The 24,146-nt window shown below is 44.7% G+C and overlaps 1 protein-coding gene across 1 annotated transcript in view; it reads right to left on the bottom strand.

Annotated features, from left to right (window-relative positions):
* FAM124A (family with sequence similarity 124 member A) overlaps window positions 1-24,146 on the bottom strand; it is a 110,579-nt gene that overhangs the window by 52,290 nt on the left and 34,143 nt on the right. Inside the window, exon 3 of the mRNA XM_065901910.1 lies at window positions 18,278-19,011. Within this exon, the coding sequence (XP_065757982.1) occupies window positions 18,278-19,011 (734 nt within the window). The remainder of the gene's footprint in view (window positions 1-18,277; window positions 19,012-24,146) is intronic.

Here is a 24,146-nt window from a genome sequence, read left to right as displayed (position 1 = left end):
AAGAATAACAGATCTGGGGACATCACATTTCTTGATTTCAAGCTATATTATAAAGCTATAGTAATCAAAATAGTATGGTACTGGCATAAAAATACATGCATAGACTAGTGGGACACACTTGACAACCCAGAAATAAATCGTTGCATATATGTAGTCAGGCTTCCTTGGTGGCTCAGTGGTAAAGAGTCTGCCTGCAATGCAGAAGATGAGAGTGTGATCCCTGGGTTGGGAAGATCTCCTGGAGGAGGGCATGGCAAACCCCTCCAGTATTCCTGTCTGGAAAATCCCAAGGACAGAGTAGCCTGGTGGGCTACAGTCCATGGGGTCGCAAAGACTCGGAAATTACTGAAGCAACTGAGCACACATGCATGCACATATACGCAGTCAAGTAATAAGTGACGGGAGAGGAATACTGTGTGTGTGTGTATATATATATATATACTTAGCACATATACACAGTCAACTAATAACTGACAAGAGAGGAATACTCTGTGTGTGTGTGTGTGTGTGTGTGTGTGTGTGTGTGTATGTGTATACTTAAGATATTTTAGAGGTCATATATAATTTACAAATACCATATATAAATATTAAGAAGTATTGGAGAAAAATAGCATTATCTAATATTCTCAATAAGTAGATATGAAATGAGGGATACTGTTGACTTGCTTCCACTCCAAGGTGGACTGGAGATATCTGTGTGTCCAGGTGGAATTTATTCCCGTTTTAACCACATTTCCCCTGCTTATAGGTCATTGGGTCTGAAGTCCATTAGAAAAGACTCACTTGACCACGGGAGATCCCCTCTGTGCGACACTGTGGAGATGTGGCCCCATCACTTGTTAACTACGGTAATTGTGCACCAGGGTGCGCATCCTCGTGTTTGTCCAGGCAAGGACTCGGCGAACAGGCATCTTCAGGGACGCAGTGAGGTCCAGGGGGCAGGAAACCATTCAGGCCCCTTGTGGGCAGAGCAGGATGGTCAAACCCAGCCGTTTCCTTCCTGTGCACACAGAGAAAGTGCTCTCTGCTGATCTAGAGTCCCAGCTGGTCTCCTGGGAGCAGTGGCAGCTTGGTGGCACACAGCTTTCTGCAGCAGATGGACAGAGTGCCCTGCAGGCCTGGCCTGGAGGTTGTCCAGGCTCTGCCTCCCATCACTGAGGCCCTTCAGTCCTTCCTTTATTCCTTCCTGCCTCCCTTCACGGCCCACTGTTTACCGCTCCCCACCCTGGGTCCAGATAGCAGAGAGACAGAGAGAGAGGCCATAGGTCGAGGTCGCTCACTGGGAAAGGGCAGGTTCCCGCTGAGGGCCTGCAGACTTCGCCGCCACCACTGACTGCAGCAGGGGCGACAGTGGGTCCCTCGCCCCTCTCACATGGCCTGCTGAGCGGTTCTCAAACTCTGAGGCCAGTTGTGCTTGACATGCGGGTTGTTGTTGTTTTTTTTTTCCAGAAGCAGGTGTTTACTGGGCACCTGCTGTGGGCAGACGCTGTGACAGCCGCACTAATGCCTATTAAATGGATCCTCACACACACCCCCTTCCAGACTACCCCAGGAAGAAGGTGACTCCCTCGAGGTGACAAAATCCTGACTCGTGGAACCTAGACTTCCTGTATCTGAGTACAAAGAGGGAGACAGAAATTCTCTGAGCATAAAATTCCGGAGAATCCCGGGGCTCATTCTCCCAGCATAAAGCCAAGAATCCAGTGGGAAGTTCCTTAAAGTCTAAACAATGTTTGACCTTCCATCTGGGTGGTTGGAAGGTTGGTGGTGGGAGAGAGAAGTCTAACCCAAAGGTCTGAGGCCCTTTAGCAAGAGGTTCTTTTCCTATCTTTCTTGGGGACAAGTGAGAAATACAGAGTTTCCCCTTGTATGTGTATGTGTATATTTCCCTTCATATTTGTCAGAAAGTTGACATAAGATATACAGATTACATGACCAAAAAAACCTGGCAGAAAATATATCATAATGCTCTGTTATGGTGGTGGTAGTTTTTTTTTTTAATCTCTAATTCCCCCAAATATTTTGGGTAATGTGGTTTGATTATTTTCTAATAAAAATGTAATAGAAACTTACCCGATAGACCACTGGTTAAGACTTTGCCTTCTAGTGCAGAGTGTATGGGTTTGATCCCTGGTCAGGGAGCTGGGATCCCACATGCTTCATGACCAGAAAACCAAAACATAAAACAGAAACAATATTGTAACAAATTTATTAAAGATGTTAAAAATGATCCACATTAAAAAAAATCTTTAAAAAAATCTAATAAGAAAATTTTTAATGAAAACATCAAACTGAAAAACTAAAAACAGAACTACCATGTGACCCAGCAGTTCCACTCCTGGGTATATGTTTGAAAAAAACACAAAGACACTAAATCAAAAAGATATGCACCCCAATGTCCATAGCAGCAAAATTCACAATTGCCAAGATATAAAAGCAATGTAAGTGTCCATCAACAGGTGAATGGATAAAGAAGATGTAGTATAAATACAGAGTGGAATACTAATCAGCCACAAAAAGAATAAAAATTTGCCATTTGCAGCAACATGGATGCAGTTGGAGGGCATTCTGCTAAGTGAAAGAAGTCAGACAGAGGAAGACAAACACTGTACGATGTCACGTACCCGTGGAACCTAAAAAACAAACTAGAGAATATAACAAAAAAGCAGCAGAGTCACAGATACAGAGAACTGGTGGTTACCGATGGGGAGGGAAGTGGGGAGGGGTCATATGGGGTAGGGGGTTAAGAGGTGCAAACTATTAAGTATAAAACGGGCTACAAGGTATATTGTACACCATGTGAAATACAGACAATATTTTATAATAAGTATAAATGAGTATAAAACTGTAAATCACTACATCATACACCTGTGACTTATATAATATTGTGTTATCAACTATACTTTAATAAAAAGGATACCTAATTGGGAGCTAACAAAGAATACATTAACATAGAAGGAAAATTAAAGTAGGTCTTTTAGCCCGGTGTTTGAAGGTTCAGCCAAACCCCAATCACTGTCCCAACAGGACCTAGTCTAGATCGGTGGGATCGAGACCCTCCCCAACTCCTAACTGCTGGCTCCCAGAAGCCTTCTGCTGTGGTCTTCCTGTTTTCCCCGCCCTGGAAGGAGATGCTCCCCTGGAGCAAACCCACTGCACCCCACTTTCCTATACCACAGCTCGCATGTGTCACACTCCATGGGATGGTCTGGACCAGCTGTGAACTTGGAGCACGGGACTCTCTTGTTCATCTTGGTCCAGCTCCAGTCCCACATCTGACCGAGTGGAGGCAAAGTGTCTGCCGACTTGAACAGCTCCCAGCCTTGGCGCTGGACCATCCCCTTCCCCTACAGTTAGTAACTCAGAGGCACGATGTGGCCTTCAGTGGATCGGCCCTACCTACTGGGAGCCACCTGCCATGGGCAGAATCAGCGGCCCTTTCTTCCAGGTCCGCCACCAAACCAAACCCTTTTGGAAGCAGAGCCGTGGACGGACGAAACTAAATAAGCCAAGGGAGGCAGGCAGGCCACGGGGGAAAGCTGCTGTAAGGACTGAGAGCAGAAAACACTGCTTAGAATCCCTCATTTTCCTTCCTCTCCCTCAAAGATCTGATTCCAAGTCCTGCAAAAGCCTATAAGCCCAGTTCACTTTTTTTTTTTTTTAACCTGATAGAAAATTACTCTTTCTTCCAGGCCTGAAAGAGCTCTGATGTCACTTATACATTCTGCAGGAACATCAAACTCAGAAGATGCTCTGGCAAATGATATTCTGGGGGCAACTTTCAGCCACCCTGGGCAATGTGCAGTGATAAACTAATCCAGTACAGGCAACATGGTTGGCTAGAAACAGCAATTTTCTTTAGAGTCTGGACTGGGAGCTAGAAACCCTGACCAAGTGTTCCGAGCCCAGTGGCCTCCCATTTATCCACACCCCTCCCTGCTCCATGTATGGATGCTCTGCTCCTTGGGCCACTGCAGGCCTGCCCAGAGACCAAGGGGGCAGAGGGACAAGCTAACACGTACTGAGTAGTCTCTGTGCACTGCACTTCAGGCTTGGGGCTAGGAACAGGATACGATCAGTCTTATAACTGACACACAGTTCTGTGTTAGGTTTTCAAGTGAATAGCGATTCAATACATGTAATTATACTGCGAGTGATCATCACAATATTATGACTTGTACTCTCGATGGTCTGTCATGAGCCTGCTACTAAGCACAGTTAAAATAACCTTTTTAGAGGCAATGTGCCCCAGGCAGTGCTAATCAAACATGCAGTGACAACTGGGCAGTCCTGCTGAGATTATCCTGAGCGAGTGACCACGGAGAGAGGGTGCTATGGTCCTCAGCACCCGAGAGGTGTGCTAGAAATGCAGGATCTCAGGCCCTTCTCTTGACACCTCCTGGATCCGAGTTTCGTGCGGGAGGGTACCCAGGGAATCTGTGATTTTCAGGGCTGCTGAAGCTGGACGGGTGCTGGCAGATGCAGTGCCCAGGTCCCAGCTGGGTTCCTTGGAAAAGAACAGGGGGCAAGACAGCCGGTGTGGGCTCCTGAGTCCCCACGTGCGCACCCAGTCTCCTCTGCTGTTGGTGATTCTGGGCATGGCAGGTATTGACCTAAATGTCTGGTGTGTCTGCAGGGCAGGGGTGCGAGTGGTCCCCCCGCTGGTAGACATGCTGAGAGGGTGCAGTAAGGAAGGTATTAGAGTGCACTAAGCCGCGTGGCAACTCCTGAGCAACCAACTGATATTCACCATCACACCATTATTATTGGGTTGGCCAAAAAAAATGGGGGTTTTCCATAAAAATGTACAAAAGCTCGAGTGAACTTTTTGGCCAAGCCAGTATCTCTTGGGGAAACTCTTCCCTGAATAGGCGCCTCCCCAGGCAAGAAGCTGACCGACTGGAGACGGTCTGTGCCTGTCTCTGGCAGCTGGAAGCAGAGGTGCCCGGTCTGTAGGGTGGACAGTGTTACATCGTCACCTGTGTTGTCTGGCCCTCCCAGAGATGCTGGCTGAGCCCGCACCTGACTCTCCCACCTCCCCTGGGAGCGGAGGGGCTCTAGGGAAGAGGGGCTTCTATTGGCATGGCCACTGTTCTCACCCGATGTGAGGGGAGGGGGGAGGGGGCCGTCCACTCGTGCCCTTTGCCCCCTACCCTGCATTCAGTGCTGGAGGCCCGCCCCCCATCAGCCAGCAGACTGGCCCCAGGGCCCCTCCGCGGGTGCCTCCTGCTCCGGCCTCCCCTCTGGGTCCTGGTCACTCCCCTCCCTGTTTCTCACCACCAGCCAGGGTTCTCCCTGCTCAGCCTGCCTCCAGGGGCCTGCCCAGCACAGCCCCAAGTTCCCACCTCTCTCCCCTTCTGCCTCCTTTTCTTTGTTCGTTCGTTCACCAGTGAGTGTCTGATGTGTGCCAGGCACTGTCAGAGGCACTAGGGGGCCAGCAGTGGGCAAAACAGAGAAAGTCCCTGCCTCCGGGTGCCCAGGTTCTGGTGGGGGAGACAGACAAGCCTCTGCTGGATCACGGCACCTCTGTTACAGGGGACGGTGCTATGGGGAAAGGCTGGCAGGGCAGGGCCACGTGTGTGAGAACGGGAGAGAGGGATGCCCTTCACACCGTGGCCAGGGAAGGTCTCACTGCCGGGGACACGGAGCAGAGCCCTGACTGGGGGTGGGGGAGGGAACAGCCGCGTGGCCAGCTGGGCAGGGGGGTCCAGGCAGAGGGGCAGAACGGACACGGGGTGTTCCGAAGGGTCACGGGTGACATCAGGGTGGTGGGGCACAGTGAGGGGAGGAGGGCAGAGCAGGAAGGGCCACTGGGAGGAAACCGGCTCCACGAGGGAGGGGACCGGCAGCGGTTCCGAGCACATGTGTCACCTATCTGGCTTATGCTCTAAAGGGACCTGCTCACTATCCAGTGGGCAAGCGAGGCTGGAGGTAAGGTGACTGGTCAGGAGGCTGTGTGGGTGAGACTCCCTGAAACCCGAGTCATGAGAAGGAACCCACCGTGTGATGTTCTTTGAGGAGACCATCCCAGGCGGTAGGTGCAAAGGTCCTGAGGCAGGAAAGGGTTTGTTGCCTCTGAGGAAGAGAGAGCAGGCTGATGTGGAAGGCAGAGAGGGAGTAAAAAGTGAGAGACAAAGGCTGAGAGACGAGCAGCGCACAAAAGGGCCTCAGTGGACATCTGGAAAGGCTGTCAGGGCCATGGGAAGCTTTGGAGAGTCTTCATTTTGAGAGAGATGATATGATGCACCTTTTATGATCATGCACATAGACACACACACACACACACACACACACGCACGCGCGCACACACACACACACACACACGCACGCGCGCACACACACACACACACACACACGCGCGCACACACACACACACACACACACACACGTTGTGCTTGGGATCCAAGGATGGCGCTGTAAGAATTTCTACTGTAGAATCTACATCTGGAGGGTGTCGGGTGAAGCACCACTGTCTTACCTCAATGTTTGCTCACTTCTTTCCAACCACCACCCTCTTTATCCTACAGTGCAGAATACAATGTATTGGACACCACTCTGGGCTTCCCACGTGGTGCCAGTGGTGAAGGACCTGCCTGCCAGTGCAGGAGATGTAAGCAACTGTGGGTTTGATACCTGGGTTGGGAAGATCCCCTAGAGGACAGCATGGCAACCCATTCCAGTATTCTTGCCTGGAGAATCCTATGGACAGAGGAGCCTGACGGGCTATAGTTCATGGGGTCGCAAAGAGTCAGATGCGACTGAAGTGACTTAACACGGACACCATTGTACCCCACAAACAAAAGGCAAAGTCTTTCTCTGCTTTTTTTTTTCTTAAGATTTTTTTTTTTTTAATGTGGACCATTTTTTAAAGTCTTCATTGCATTTGTTAAAATATTGCTTCCATTTTATGCTTTGCTTTTTGGGCTGCAAGGCAACGTGGGTTTTTAGCTCCCCGACCAGGGATTGAACCCACACCCCTTGCATTGGAAGGCGAAGTCTTAACCACTGGACTGCCAGAGAAATCCCTCTCTACTTTCTTAAAAAACAAGTCTCACCCTCATGTGTTGCTGGTGGAAACATAAAATGGCACAGCCAGTACAGAAAACAGTATGAAAGCTACTTTTTTCTAAAAACTAAACATAGACTCATCATGTGACTCAGCAATTGCATGTCTGGGTATAAACTCCAAAGAAGTAAAAGCAGGGACCCAAAGAGAGATTTGCACACACACGTTCACAGCAGCATTATTCACAATAGTCCAAAGGTGGACACATTTCACGTGTCCATCAATGGATGAATGGATAAACTAAATGTGGCATGTTCATGACAGAATAGTATTCAGATTTTAAAAGGAAGGGAATCTGACACAGGCTACAGTTTGGATGAACCTCAAGGACATTATGCGAAGTGAAATAAGCCCGTCACAAAAAGATAAAACACAGTACGATCCCACTTATATAAGATTCCTAGAGCAGTCAAGCACATAGAGACAGGAAGTAGAACAGTAGTTGGCAGGAGCCAGAGGGAGGTGGGGAATGCGGGGTTACTGTTTAACTAGGACAGAGCTTCAGCTCTGCAGGATGAAAAGAGTTCTGGAGATGGCCATGGTGATGGTTGTACAACAATGTGGGTGCAGTAACACTACTGGACTGTACATTTAAAAATGACTGAGACAGTCAACTTCACTGTTGTGTGTATTGTTATGTGTATTTTACTACAATTATAAAATTGTTTTAGAAAGTCTCTGGAGGCCACTTTGTCTCTTATTTGCATCCTCATCAGCACCCATTTCCCTGTCCTCATGGCGGCGATGACCCCAGTATTTAGGGACTGATTGTCTAGACAGTCTCCTCGCTGCATGAAGATGACAGATAAATGAACTGGCATGGATGAAATCTTAAAAGCTCTCCAGTGAAGACAATCCCCAAGACTGAACCTGGCTGCTCTTTCAAAGGGTAATGATTCTTGTCAGGATTTCTTGCCTTTTAAACGTTACTTCCCGGTAGCTCAGCTGGTAAAGAATCCGCCTGCAATGCAGGAGACCTAGGTTCGATCCCTGAGTTGGGAAGATCCCCTGAAGGAAGGCATGGCAACCCACTACAGTATTCTTGCTTGGAGAATTCCATGGACAGAGAAGCCTGGCAGGCTACTATGGGTTTGCGAAGAGTGGGATACGACTGAGAGACTTTCACTCACTCACTCAAATGTTACTTAAATCTTGGTGGCTCAGTGGTAAAGAACCTGCCTGCCAATGCAGGAGACATAAGAGATGCAGGTCCAATCCCTGGGTTGGGAAGATCCCCTGGAGGAGGGCATGGCAACCCACTCTAGTATTCTTGCCTGGAGAATCCTGTGGACAGAGGAGCCTGGTGGGCTACAGTCCACAGGGTCGCGCAGAGTCAGACATGACAGAAGTGACTTAGCACACACAAAACCTTCTGTTTAAGCCAGTTCCCTCCTCTGCCCTCTGAGAATGCAAATAGCAGTCAGTGACCATCTATGGGAGAAGTCCTCCAGAGGCTTAGACGCCATTGTTAAGTTCCCTTGCCTCTCCAAAGACATGGAGTGACCTGCTTTCCACATTTTCCAGCCTAAAACTGCAGCCACATTCTCTTGGTGAAACTGATCTTTGAGTCTTCAACTGTGTCTCTATGTGTCTGGATGGACCCCAAATTGCTTCTTAAGGTGTGGACCAGCCCATGGCACTCCCATGGTAGACCTCTAAGGGAGGTGGTAGGCTACTATTCAGGCCTGTGTCCTTTGCAGGCTCCTCAGAGCATCTCAAGAAGACGTCAACACACAACCCAGCTCAGGTGAGTCGCAGGACAAACGACTCCATCCTTCACCAACTACATGGGAACAGGTGTGCTCCAGGGACTGGGCTGGGAATAGACAAGCCAAATTCACTGTCACTTACAATCTACCAAGAAGTTGGCTGCGAGAAACAACTTTGGGATGACTGAAGGTGTATCCCTGCCTTTGGGGTTAAGTCCCCAGGAGCTGCAGGTGGGGAGCACCTGGTTTTGCCCAGCCTCCCTCTGCGGGGTGTCTTTGTTGTACTACATTGACTGGGCACCCTGCCCGCCCTGCAGGTGTCATGTAAGGAAGCCTTGGGAGGCCTCCGTGCAGTTGTTCTAGATGCACTATTGAAGGCAGGCTACTGACCCCTTGATGGACATGAGAAGGTGCGGGCAGCGCTGCTCCCAGGGCTCAGAGTCAGCAATCTGAAGTGCAATCTATTTCTGCCTCGTGGACTCTAAATTGCATCGCTGATGATGTTCCATTCTGGTTTTGCTGCTGGGGAACTCAAAATCAAACTGCGGTCCTATTTCTGGAAGAATGCTGTACAACAGAACTTTCTGCAATGATGGCAGTGTTCTGTATGTGTGCGGCCCAACATGGTAGTCACCAGCCACATGTGGCTACTGAGTACTTGAAATGAGTGAGACTGCGGAAGTGAATTTTTTATTTTAATTAACTTCAATGTTAAATTTAAATGGCCACGTGTGGCTAGTGGCTACAGATTCCACGGCAGAGTTCTCAAATAGGGAATGACATGAATCTTGGATCTCACAGATGGTTTACCTTACTTTCCTAACATTATCCAAATTTCTCCTCCATTTCAAGTTTCTTTGGTATTAATTATTATTATTTATCTTTATTAATCTTCTGGTGTGGCCTATATCTTTGTCAATCAACCTAAATCTTTTAAAAAAAAATGTGGGATTTCCTTATAAAGACAAAAAACCCAGATAACATGGCCATATTCCCCCCTTTTTGATCATGTATGCCCCCACTCCTTTTTGCAATATGGAGTAATTAATATGTTCATTTAAGGGAAGGGAGTCCCAAGAGTGGGGAAAGAGAAGCGTCCTCTTCTGTTTCTATGCATTGTTTCTTCATCTGGGTGTTGCTCAGACAAAGGTTTAATTTGTGAAAATTCACCAAGCATGTATTTATGATATGTACTTTTCCTTGTATATATTATTTATATGATTCTTCAAGAAAAAGTAAGGAAAATGTATAAAGAGAACCTCCTATGTTCAAAGTACCATGTTAGTTCTAGTGTGTGTAACACAGGTTTTGGCTCCAGAAAGCTGTAGTTTCAATCATCAAGCATTAATGCAAATTTCTGAGATATATTTTATAGAGAGATATCTTCGGCAACTTCAGAGGCTGGCAACTCCCCACCCACCTACATTTCTGCCTCTCCCCTCTGAATTAGGCAATGCCAAGAAAGGAGAGGTGAGCTTCAGGAGGTGGAAGGCTTTCTTTCCATTAATCAAACACTAAAATCCTCAACAAAATACTAGCAAACCAAATCTAACAACAAATTAAAAGGATTGTACACCCTGATCAAGTGGGATTTATTCCAGATATTCAAGGACACTTCAGTATATTCAAATCAATTAGTGTAATACACCACATCAACAAACTGAAGAACAAAAACCATATGATCATCTCAATAAATGCAAAAAAAGCTTTATGACAAAGTTCAATACCCACTTATGATAAAAACTCTCTAGAAGTAGGATAAGAGGGAACCTGCCTCAACATAATAAAGGTCATATACTTCAGATCTACAGCTAACATCATACTCCATGGTGAAAGCTGAAAGCATTTTCTATAAAATCAGGAACAAGACAAGGATATCCACTCTTGTCATCTTTATTCAACATCGTTTTGGAAGTCCTAGTCACGGCTATCAGAGAAGAAAAAGAAACAAAAGGAATCCAAATTGTAAAAGGATAAGTAAAACTGTCACTGTTTGCAGATGACATGATACTATAAATAGAAAATCCTAAAGATGTCATCAGAAAATTATTAGTTCATCAATGAATTTAGTAAAGTTGTGGGATACAAAATTAATACATAGAAATGTCTTGCATTTCTATACAGTAACAACCAAAGATCAGAAAGACATATTAAGGAAACGATCCCATTTACTAGCACATAAAATAGATTAAAGTACTTAGGAAAAAACCGACCTAAGGAGGCATGAAATTAAAAGATGCTTGCTCCTTGGAAGAAAAGCTATGACCAACTTAGACAGCATATTCAAAAGCAGAAACATTACTTTGCCAACAAAGGTCCATTTAGTCAAAGCTAGGGTTTTTCCAGTAGTCATGTACGGATGTGAGAGTTGGACTATAAAGAAAGCTGAGCACCAGGGAATCGATGCTTTTGAACTATGGTATTGGAGAAAATTGATGCTTTTGAACTGTGGTATTGGAAAAAATTGATGCTTTTGAACCGTGTTGTTGGAGAAGACTCTTGAGAGTCCCTTGGACTGCAAGGAGATCAAACCAGTCCATCCTAAAGAAAATCAGCCCTGAATATTCACTGGAATAGTCATTGGAAAGACTGGTGCTGAAGCTGAAACTCCCAATACTTTGGTCACCTGATGTGAAGAACTGACTCATTGGAAAAGACCCTGATACTGGGAAAGATTGAAGGTAGAAGGAGAAAGGGATGGCAGAGGATGAGATGGTTGAATGGCATCACTGACTCAATGGGCATGAGTTTGAGCAAGCTCTGGGAGTTGGTGATGGACAGGGAAGCCTGGTGTGCAGCAGTCCATGGGGTAGCAAAAAGATACGACTGAGCAACTGAACTGAACTGACTGAAGGAGGTAAAAGACTTGAAGTCAGAAAACTATCATGGAAAGAAATCAAAGATATACCATATCCTTGGATTAGAAGAATCAATATTGTGAAAATGACTATAATATCCAAAGCAATCTACAGATTCAATGCAATCCCTATCAAATTACCAGTGGCGTTTTTCACAGAATTAGAACAAAAAACTCACACAATTTGTACAAAAACACAAAAGACTCCCAATAATCAAAGCAATCTTGAGAAAGAAGAACATAGCTAGAGGAATCAGGCTCCCTGACTTCAGGCTATACTACAAAGCTACAGTAATGAAGACAGTTTGGTCCTGGCACAAAAGCAGAAATACAGATCAATGGAACAGGGCAAAGTCCAGAGATAAACCCACACACCCATGGCCACCTAATGTATGACAAAGAAGGCAAGAATATACAATGCAGAAAAGACAGGCTCTTCAACAAGTGGTGCTGGGAAAACCAGGCAGCTACATGTTAAGGAATGAAATTAGAACACTTCCTAACACTATACACAAAAATAAACACAAAATGGATTAAAGACCTAAATGTAAGACCTAAATATAAAACTTAGAGGAAAACAGAGACAGAACACTCTTTGACGGGAATTGCAGCAAGATCTTCTGGGATTCACTTCCTAGATGGAAGAAGGCAGAAAGGGAAGGTCAAATATCATATCATATGCTTATATGTGGAATCTAGAAAAACGGTACAGGTGAACTTATCTGCAAACCAGAAACAGAGTCAGAAATGCAGAAAACAAACTTACAGGTCACCAGGGTGAGGGAGGGGGTGGAATGAATTGTGAGGTTGGGATTGACATATATACACTACTATATATAAGATAGATAACTAACAAGAGCGTACGCTATAGGACAGGGAACTCAACGCTCTGCGTGCATGCTAAGTTGCTTTGGTCGAGTCTGACTCCTTGCAACCCCGTGGACTATAGCCCACCAGGTTCCTCAGTCCATGGGATTTTCCAGGCAAGAATACTGGAGTGGGTTACCATGCCCTCCTCCACGGGATCTTCCTGACCCAGGGGTTGAACCCACGTCTCTTTTGTCTCCTGCATTGGCAGGCACGTTCTTTATTACAAGCACCACCACCTGGGAAGCCCACGCAATGCTCTGTGGTGACCTAAATGAAAAGGAAATCCAAAAGCAACATGGACATATGTATATGAATAACTGACTCACTTTGCTGTTCAGCAGAAACTAATGCACCAGTGTAAAGGAACTATTAAAAAAATAAAAGAGTGAATTTTACAAAAAATAATTCCAAATTTTTAAAAGAGGTTGAGTATCTCCCAGAAACAAACCTCTCAGCTTTTCTCCTTCAGAGGAATTAAACACTGAAGGAGGTCTCTGAAATATGGATTGTCAAGTCAGTGGGGAAGGATGAAGAAATGACACGCAACCTATATTTTAAGAAAGCAACTAAAATCTACCCAACCAAGATTGTCTTCAATGTATAACTGCACCCAAGTGAACAAAAGCATGTGTATTGAAAATGAAACTTGGGAAACACACTGCTAAGGAGAATGTGGGGAAAAAAAAAAAAAAAGGCGCTCTCTCCACTGGGTCCCTGCTCCCACAACCAAAACATCTTAATTTGCTAAAGACTGAAGCATATAAATTTTTACTTTTAAAAGGAACTTAAAGAGTTGGACCGACTTCTCTGGTGGCTCAGACAGTAAAGAATCTGCCTGCAATGTGGGAAAACTGGGTTCGATCCCTGGGTTGGGAAGACCCCCTGGAGAAGGGAACAACAATCCACTTCATTATTCTTGTCTGGAGAATTCCATGTACAGAGGAGCCTGATGGGCTATAGTCCACTGAAGTCACAAAGAGCTGGACACAATGGAGCCACACACACACACTCACAAAGAGGTGGGCAGGTGTGTCAAGCTACAGCAGAGAGCTTCTTTCTCCAGTGATGCAGTAACAGTAACCTATTCAAACGGCCATAATCAAGAACTGTGAGAGGGGACCATTATTCATTTCTGCCCACATTAATTTAACTCTTTGACATATTGCCATTTTGGACAAAAGCCCAAATTCCTGAAACCCCCATGATACAAATCTTTTCTTACTTGGATGCTCTAAATTCAAAAGCCTGTACCCATACAGATTGTATAGCTATTTAAATCTGTGACTTTTCTTTGAAATATTCTTTCAATGGTTCCTTCGAGTGGGTTTCAGGCCAAGCTTTCTTACTTTATTCTTTCATTTATATTATTACAGGGATTGAGGAGGGGGAAGTATTCTAAATAACACAAAAAAGAAAACTTGCCTCAGAAACAATCACATTCATTTTGGACTTTTAGTATAAATAAAGTCCTTTCATTAATTTTTACTTATGCAAATGCATTATGTTTTGCATAAAGAATTGGCAGTCTTCAAATACAGAAGAAAACTTTTCTCACATTTCAAGAGATTATAAAATGATACAGAAATACAAAGGATCATAAAAGACTAGTATAAGCCACTATATGCCAATAAAATGGACAACCTAGAGTAAGTGGACAAATTCTTAGCAAATTTCCTGAAACTGAACAGGAAAAAATAAAAAAATATGAACAAATCAACCACAAGTACTGAAATTGAAACTGTGATGAAAAAACTCCCAGCGAATAAAAGTCCAGGACCAGATGGCTTCACAGGCAGATTCTATCAAACATTTAGAGAAAAGTTAACACCCATCCTATTCTGAAAAATTGCAGAGGAAGGAACACTCCCAAACTTATTCTGTGAGGCCACCATCACCCGGATACCAAAACCAAACACAGATACCACAAAAAAGAAAATTATAGGCCAATATTACTGATGAACAGGGACACAAAAATCCTCAATAAGATAACTAGCAAAATGAATCCAACAATATATTAAAAGGGTAACACACCATGAAAAACTGGGATTTATCCCAGGGATGCAAGGAGTTTTCAATATTCACAAATCAGTATGATACACCACATTAACAGACTAAAGAATAAAAACATATGATCATCTCAACAGATGCAGAAAAAGCTCTTGACAAAATTCAACACCCATTTATGTTAAAACCTCTCCAGAAAGTGGACATAGAGGAAAACTATCTTAACATAATAAAGACAAAATATGACAAACCCATAGCTAACATCATACTCAAACATGAAAAACTGAAAGCATTTCCTCTAAGTTCAGGAACAAGACAAGGATGTCCACTCTCACCACTTTTTTCAACGTAGTTTTGGCAATCAGAGAAGAAAAAGAAATAAAAGGAATCCAAATTGGAAAAAAGAAGTGAAACTGTCACTGTTTGCAGATGACATGATAGTACACACAGAAAATCCTAAAAATGCTACTAGAAAACTACTGGAGCTCATACATGAATCTGGTAGAGTTGTAGGATACAAAATTAATACACAGAAATCTCTTGCATTCCTATACACCAACAACAAAAGATCAGAAAGAGAAATTAGGGAAACAATCCCGATTTACCATTGCATTAAAAAGAATAAAACACCCAGGAATAAGCCTACCTACAGAGGCAAAGACCTGTACTCCAGAAACTATAAGATGCTGGTGAAAGAAATGGAAGATGACACAAGACAGACAGAAAGCCATACCATGTCCTTACATTGGAAGAGTCAATATTGTCAAAATGACTATACTGCCCAAGGTAGTCTACAGATTCAACGCAATCCCTATCAAATTACCAAAGGCAGTTTTTTACAGCTCTAGAATAATAAAATCTTAAAATTTGCATGTAAACACAAAAGACCCTGAGTAGCCAAAGCAATCTTGAGAAAGAAAACCAGAGCTGGAAGAATCAGGCTCCCTGACTTCAGACTATACTACCAAGCTACAGACAGTATGGTACAGTGCAAGACAGACTTACAGATCAACAGAACAGGATAAAAAGCCCAGAATTAAATCCCTGAACCTTTGGTCAATTAATCTGTGACAAAGAAGTCAAGAACGTACAATGGAGAAAAGACAGTCTTCAATAAGTGGTGCTGGGAGAACAGCCAGCCACATGTAAAAGAATAAAATTAGAACACTAGCACCATACACCAAAAAAGTCTCAAAATGGATTAAAGACCTAAATGTAAGACCAGATTCTATAAAACCTTTAGAGAAAAACATAGGCAGAATACCCTTTGACATAAATCACAGCAAGATCTTCTTCTATCCATAGCCTACAGAAATGAAAATAAAAACAAAAATAAACAAATGGGACCTAATTAAACGCTTTTGCACAGCAAAGGAAACCATAAACAAAACAAAAAGACAACTCAAAGAATGGGAGGAACTATTTGCAAATGGTGCAACCAACAAAAGACTAATCTTTAAAATATACAAACAGGTCATGTAGTTCAATATCAAAAACACAAACAACCCAATCAAAAAATAGGCACAAGGTCTAAATAGACATTTCTTCAAAGACAACAAAGACATAGCCCCCCCCCCAAAAAAAAACAACAACAAAAACCCATGAAAGTATGTTCAACATCACTAATTATTAGAGAAATGCAAATCAAAACTACAATGAAGTATCACTTCATACTGGTCATAATGGCCAGCATCAAAAAAATCTATAAACAATAAATGCTGGAGAGGGTGTGGAGAAAAAGGAACTCTCCTACACTCTTGGTAGGAATGTAAATTGGTACAACCACTATGGAGAACTGCATTGAGGTTCCTTAAAAAACAAACAGAAATACCATGTGATCCAGCAATCCCATTCCTAAGCATATATCTGGAGAAAAACCATAATTCAAAAAGAATACACATACCCCAGGGTTCATTGCAGCACTACTTACAATAGCCAAGACATGGAAGCAACCTAAGTGTCCACTGACAAATAAATGGATAAAGAAGATATGACACATATATAGAATGGAATATCACTCAGTCATAAAATAGATTAAAACAATGCCACTTGCAGCAACATGGACAGACCTAGAGATTAACATACTAAGTGAAGTAAGTCAGACCAAGACAAATACAATATCACGTCTATATGAAATCTAAAAAATTAGAGAAATAAGCTTATTTACAAAACAGAAGCAGATGTACAGACTTCAAAAACAAACATGGTTATCAAAGGGGGAAAGGTGGAGGGCAGAGGATAAACTAGAAGGTTGGGGTTAACATATATATAAACTACATATAACATAGACAGTCAACAAGGACCTGTTGTATAGCACAAGGAACTCCACTTAATACTCCATAATAATCTTATGAAAAAAGAACGTGAAAAAGAATAGATATATGTATATCTGAAACACTTTAATGTATACCTGAAACGAATACAACATTGTAAATCAACTAGACTCCAATACAAAATAAAAATTAAAACAAATAGCGTTTAGTTCAGTGACTAATAAAGCAATATTATATCTTATTTGCATAATTCAAAGAGAAATCTGAAAATTACCTATATCTTTTAAATCGTAAATATTTCAAGGTGACTTTTTTGACTTGGGCAATGTGGCCTAGCTATAGTTTGAACCAGGTATCTGACATGTGCCAAATTCTCACTTCATTTTGCAATATGTGGATTATACTTCTGATGTTTAATGCTAAAACAGAAACTATGCAACTTTACCTGTGATTCAAGTAAATACAATCAGCCAGCACCTTTCAAGACCACGTCGCCTAACTTGCTATCAGCTTTCTCCTCTCAGAGAAAACCGAGAAACTCAGAGAAAATCTCCCGAAAACCGAGATGCCAAAGGCAGAGGCATTTCAGAAAGACAAAATTGTATATGCCTGCAATTGATTTACCTGTTATTAGTAATTCTAGAAAGCATGGGTCTTGAAAGCATGTATCAGGTAGGGCATATATAGGACATTCTTAAATCTATATGCTCAATTTTGAATTCAAGAGTGTAACTTAATGACTTCTAAAGAGTTGGGATAATTGCTGGAAGGATGGGAGGAGGAAGAGGTCCAGTAATTGAACCAAGATATTAACCACAGAAGCAACAGAAGAGCCTACTGCATCCATTTCCTTCTATGTACTTACTCCCCTCTTCCCATGCTTAATGAAAACAAAAGCCCCAAAGACATCGCAGTACTCCTTAAAATGCTTAGAAGTCATTTCCCAGTAATCACTGAATTTTAACAATGTAATGCCCAGTAGCAGAAGGGTGAAGGGTAGAAAGTAGCGAAGGCACCAGAGCAAAGAAGAAAACATATCTTCTCTATTGAATGTCAACCTATTTTACAGTTGTCATGGATGGCTTTTCCTGAAGTTCCTTTGTGGAAGTGAAGAATTCATTGGTAAAAACCTTCTACTTGTGAGGGAGAAGACTAAACAATCTTTAATAGCAAATTGCCTGGGATATCAGCTCATTCAAGATCCCCTGGAACCACAAGTATTTAGCGGATGGATGCTTGTCACAGGTAGGTGACACCAGAGGATCAGCTATTGTTGGCCTGGGGCACATGACCTTGGCAGTAAAGTGAAAATCGTTTAATTAGAGTATGGACACATTGACTTAGTCTTTAAGCCAGAAAGAGGGTCACTGATCCCTCCTTTTTCTTAACTCCTTGTTTTGTAACAGGCTAGGGCTTCAGGAAAAGTCATTTCACTTGTTTCTCTGTTATCATCAAAAAGAGACAGACACAGACAGACAGACGGACATTCCCCAGGTACCTGCAGAAGGATCTTGTTGCCGTCATGGTCCTCCGTCTGCCAGCGCCCCTCACTGATGGGGCTACAAGGGTTGGGCAAGAGCGGCACCAGCTCGCCGATGTCCCTGACCCGAAACTCCAGCACGGAGGAGTCGGTGGGGACCGGGGTCTGGTCACAGGGCAGTCTCTTGAGGGAGAACTGGATGTCCACGTCCAGATTGGAGAAAATGGGGAAGATGCAGAAGTCCGCTTTCTTCTGACTGGGGCTCCGCCTGAGGATCAGCTCGTAGAACTTGAGGATGTCGGCGTAGTTGTCATGGCGACAGTAGATGGTGAAGCGCACGATCTCCTTGCCGTAGTGCACCGGCCGGATGGCCCAGAGCGGCGTCCCCGGGGCCAGCGTGAAGAAGTCCTGGCTGCAGGGCAGGTAGGGCAGGAACCTGCTGGGCACGCGCTCCGTGTGGTGGTGGCGCCAGGGCGGCCGCTGCAGCGTGCGGTGCAGCTGCAGGATCGGCTCCTCGCCGTATTCCTCCTGCAGGAAGAGCACCACCGCCAGCGCCGGCTGTGCCGCCTTGGGGGTCCTTCTCCGCCTGCGGCACGCCCGCCTTTCCGAGACCCTGAACAGCGGGAGGTCCGGGTGGATCCATGCCAAGACCTTGTCGATGGCCTCCTGCAGGGGGCGGGATTCCCCTGGGTCCGCGATGATGTGGATGCTGACCAGGAAAGGGTCCTGCGCCTCCTCCGTGGAGTACTCACCTAGCGACACACAAAAAGAAACCGCGAAGAACACACGGTGACTACTTCATGAAGGCGGCCCGCGATGACATGCAAGGTCTTGGCAGAAACAGAAGTCCATTTGAACCGACTCCTTGATGATTATGAAATTCTGATCCCAAGTTCACGTACAAATACGACTGTTGCAGCACCCAGCCGCCTGCCAACGCAGGAGACATAAGACACTCGGTTCCATCCCTGGGTCGGGAAGACCCCTGGAGGAGGGAATGGCAACCCACTCCAGTATTCTTGCCTGGAGACTCCCATGGACAGAGGAACCTGGTGGGCCATATAGTGGCAAAGAGTCGGACACATGACTGAAGGGATGTAGCCCGGCATGTACAACAGCAGCCCCAAACTCAAGAACTATTACCCTGGTTCCCAAGCCGCGTGGTATTTTAGGGCGACCTTGGTGTGGTACCGCAGCAGATTGAGCGTATCTTCCATTAAACAACACAGTCAAGTCTCCATGGACTTGGAAAGGCTACCAGGGCCCTTAGGGAAGAGCTGTACATTAAGCATCAGGTGTGCAACATTTGCTTCCCAGGTGGTGCTAGCAGTAAAGAACCTGACTGCCAATGCAGGAGACATAAGAGATATGGGTTCGATGCCTGGGAAGACCCATTTACACCATTTAGAATTTCCCAGAGTAACTATAGTGCCTCCCCCACAAAGGTTCCCTACACTGCTGTACTCCCTTGGTTTGCTTATTTCGTTGGCTTATTCATCACTTTGTTCATTCATTTAACATTTATGGAACCCTTTCTTCACCAGATACTTCCTCTAATGGACACATCAAGCCCTGGCTGGTAAGGCATCCTGCTAACCGTCGCGCTGGTGGGGTGGCCAGTTGGTAATCATCTTGCTGCTGGAGACAGAGGGAAGAACAATCCGGGGGGAGGGGGTGAACCCCATGTTCTGTCAGAGCTTCCTGGGCCTGTGGTTGGGGGTGGAGTGAGGCATAGTTGGACCATCACGGCCCATGTCATGCTGCCTTTTGGACCCCTCCTTGGGCCACATCCACCCAGAGGCCCGCACATCCCGAGCAGGTCAGTTCCCCTCCCTGTGTTCTCTGACAGAACATCGGATTCCAAGTGTGAAATTGACTGTTTACCTTGGCTACCTTCTCCCATGGGGTGAAAAGCTTGCCGGCCACACTACTTAAGAAGTGTTCAGCACATTTTATCAGATAACCTTGTTCTTATTCATAATGGCTCTCTTTTAAGTTGTATGACCATCCAAGGGAAATCAAGGGAAATTTAAGTCTATTGTGACTTGGAGGGCAAGATTCATCTAGCATCTAGACCTATCTCCACATACATGCCTCGCAATGTCCACTGGGGTGTTAGGCACAGGGCCATCATGCCGTCGGTAATGTTTGAGAAGAATGATGTCCTTGTAGGAACCATCATTTCAATCGGTTCACATGATGAAAGGTGATTTTTTGGTAGTTAAACAAGACATTTCAAGTGGGTTGACAGGTATATTTCATCACAGGCACCTATAATAACATGGCCTTAATTTTGCTGGAGCAAAACCTGTCTGAATTTTCACTGGAACCTGACTCTCAAATCTCTCACTTGGGAACATTGTGTGTGTGAGCTCAGTCGTGTCCAATTCTTTGTGACCCCATGGGCTGTAGCCCGCCAGGTCCCTCTGTCCATGGAATTTTCCAGGCAAGAATACTGGAGTGGGTTGCCATTTCCTTCTCCAGGGAATCTTGCCAACCCAGGGATTAAACCTGCATCTCCTGCATTGGCAGGTGGATTTTTTTACCACTAAGTCACCAAGTGGTGGTGGTGATTTATTCACTTAGTCATGTCAGACTCTTGCAACCCCATGGACTGCAGCCCACCAGGGTCCTCTGTCCATGGAATTTTCCAGGCAAGAATACTGGAGTGGGTTGCCATTTCCTTCTTCAGGGGATCTTTCCAGCCCAGGGATTGAACCTGCTTCTTCTGCATTGGCAGGTGGATTCTTTACCACTAAGCCACCAAGTGGTGGTGGTGATTTATTCACTTAGTCATGTCAGACTCTTGCAACCCCATGGACTGCAGCCCACCAGGTTCCTCTGTTCATGGAATTTTCCAAGCAAGAATACTGGAGTGGGTTGCCATTTCCTTCTTCAGGAAATCTTTCCAGCCCAGGGATTGAACCTGCTTCTTCTGCATTGGCAGGTGGATTCTTTACCACTGCACCACTTGGGAAGCCCATTTTGGGAACATTTAGCTCAATCTGTTGTTGCCTGTTTCTCCTTCGATCATTCATCCACGTGTTACTTGAGCGATCGATATGTACCAGGCACTGGGGGACAAGGAAGCTGGCACCTTGACTACTACACAGTTCATTAATACAGGCTCTGATATGACTAGTGCCCCCTTAGAGTATATGACCTGCACAGCCACAGGCAGCAGCCATAAAGAACCATGAGCCACAAATGAGACCCTCAAAACTTAGCTGGGAAACACCAACATAAAAGATTAAAATTCAATCTGACATAAATCTATAGGAAATATAGTACAGGAGCATCTTCGACGCAGGGAGTCTAAAGTCACAATGACATAAACATTTACTGTAGATTATCTACCACTGAAAGTCCCTTGAATTTCCAAGATGGAATTGGAAGGTCCTGACTTGAAACAAGACCACACAGCCCAGAGAGATGTTCCTTTGGTTGACTAGTAAATGAAATAAAGGCTTGTGGCATGGCTGTTAAAAGAGTCTTGTATCATTAAAACACTAGACCCCTCTCAGTAGGCTGTGTCTTTCATCTACAAGAGGCTTCTGGAACTAATGTAATGATGACTAATATAACAGCAAAGTGAAGTCTTGGTACTCCCACGATCATGGAGTTGAATGGTGGGTGGAATTGTTTAAGTTCTCTCTCTCTCTGGTTGAGCATGTATTCCCAAACTGATACAAGTTAAGTATGAGCATGATGCAATTTCAATTTACTATTATATCACAAAGGAAAGAACAATTTTTTCCCACAGGGCCTCTGAGAAGGCTTTCTGGAAGACGGTCCAGGTGAATTGGGTTTTGATGGGTCAACGACATCTCACAATAACCCCAAATGCAGGAGAGATCACTGCAGGAAGAGGGAAGACTGTTTATGAAGGCACAGATCAGTATGAAAAACAAGCGCATTTGGAAGTGGGTGGTGAGTAACTCTGAAACCCAGCAACAGATGCAGAAGGAAAAATGAATTGGAGCCAAGTTGTACAGGGCTTCAGCTCAATTTGGGAGTGATAAGGGGGTAGTGGAAAGTTTTAATAAAGGGATGTTGGGATCAAGTCAGGGGAGGTTGGCTGCAGGCAAAGTAAGAAGTTAGGAAATGAGTGATGAGTCTAGTAAGAGATAACAAGGATGTGGGAAATTACATTATTGGCCCTAGTTCTTTATTCTCTCTTGTCACCTTTCTCTCTGCCATGTGGCTTTGTACTTCCTTCCACTAAATGGTTAAAGTGCATTTCTCTACCCTTTGACTTTGAACGAGACTATATGGCTAGCTTTGGCCAATAGAAACACACAACAGTGGCATGTGTTTTGGTTTGCTTTCCTGTGCTTCTGACATTTCCACAAGAAGAACATGCTTGGGTCAGCCCACTGGAGCCAGAAAGAAGGATGAGAGCCATGTGGAGCAGACCCAGCCTACCTGAGCCTGGCCTCCATCGGCCAGATGCCCAAAGGCATGTGGAAAGAGCCACCCTACTGAGCTTGGTCTGGATCAGCTGACCCAAGCCACTGTTTGGGATTGTTGTTACACAGTGATACTTACAGCTGCAGGCAGAGTCAGTGTACAGAAAAGGCATAGTCTTAGGCCATTTAGGAAGCATAGGGAGTCCAGGGCCTGGGGATGGGGGCAGGAAAAGGAGAGGAGTTGACCTTGATGTTTCTGGCATAAGCAACTTGTTTGATATTGATGTTTAACTTGAGATAGAAAAAAGATGTTTAACTGTGATAGAAAAAACCTGCCATTTTTCTGTGGGAGGTTTGTGAGGAAAGATGAGCTCTTCTTTGGCCAGGCTGGCTTGAGATGCCCGAATGACTTCCAGGAGGGATGTGTTGTTGGCAGTGGGCCTGCGTGTTGCTGAGGTGATGGGCTGAGCTCAGGGATGGACCAGTTATCTTTAGGCCACATTCACGTTCATGTAGTTATCTCTTAAGTGTGTGCCCACATTGAAAGAGTCGGATGCGATTTAGCGACTGAACACCAACATGATGACTTGAACCAGTGAAAATTCACCTGGATGGCTTAAAAAACAATCAGAATTCATGGATGATTCTGGTCTTTTTCTTTGCATGCTCTTTCTGCTCACCTGGCTACTTTCTGTTTCACTGAACATGAGCACCACTACCAACAGAAGTGCAGTTGATGCAAAAGTAGTGAACACACAGAGCAATGACATTTCCCACCGGTCAGGAGCTTCAGTGGTGGGCGGTAGGAGACACCACAGTCGCCAGCAATGCCTATTTCACTTTTCCATGGTGTCCTCATCACCCACCAGTGGAGATACATGATTCACTAAACAGTGATGGATGCTCACTATGAATGGAAAAGAAGGGCTTTGAATAATTTGGGGATGAAGACACTCACTTGAGAAGATTACTAATGGTTTCTATGAGGGAAAGACAGACACTTGCGGTAGTAAGAGTGGTGGGGAAAGAAGTCATCAGAGCATCAGACAGTCCCAATAAGATCCTGACGCCACCACACTCGGGGTGTGCATGCGGCTACGGATGTGGGGTGAAGCTGTTGGTTCACACACAAATGACATTGGCTGTGGGCTGGCACCTTCTTGGCGTTCTATATGTATGAACTCACGAAATTCTCATAAACAACCCCAAAAGGAGGAGGTGTGACTCTCATCCTCATTTTATTATTATTTTTAAAATTTATTTAATGGGAGGCTAATTACTTTACAATATTATGATAGTTTTGCCATACATTGACATGAATCAGCCATGGGTGTGCAGGTGTCCCCCCATCCTGAATCCCCCTCCCACCTCCCTCCCCACCCCATCACTTTGGGTTATCTCAGAGCACCAGCTTTGAGTGCCCTGCTTCATGCATTGAACTTGCCCTGGTCATCTGTTTTACATATGGTAATATACAT

The sequence above is a fragment of the Muntiacus reevesi genome, chromosome 11 (genome assembly GCF_963930625.1).
Source record: "Muntiacus reevesi chromosome 11, mMunRee1.1, whole genome shotgun sequence".
Classification (NCBI taxonomy): domain Eukaryota; kingdom Metazoa; phylum Chordata; class Mammalia; order Artiodactyla; family Cervidae; genus Muntiacus; species Muntiacus reevesi.
The sequence above is the reverse complement of the archived record's forward strand: the minus strand, read 5'-3'. Positions and strand labels throughout refer to the sequence as shown.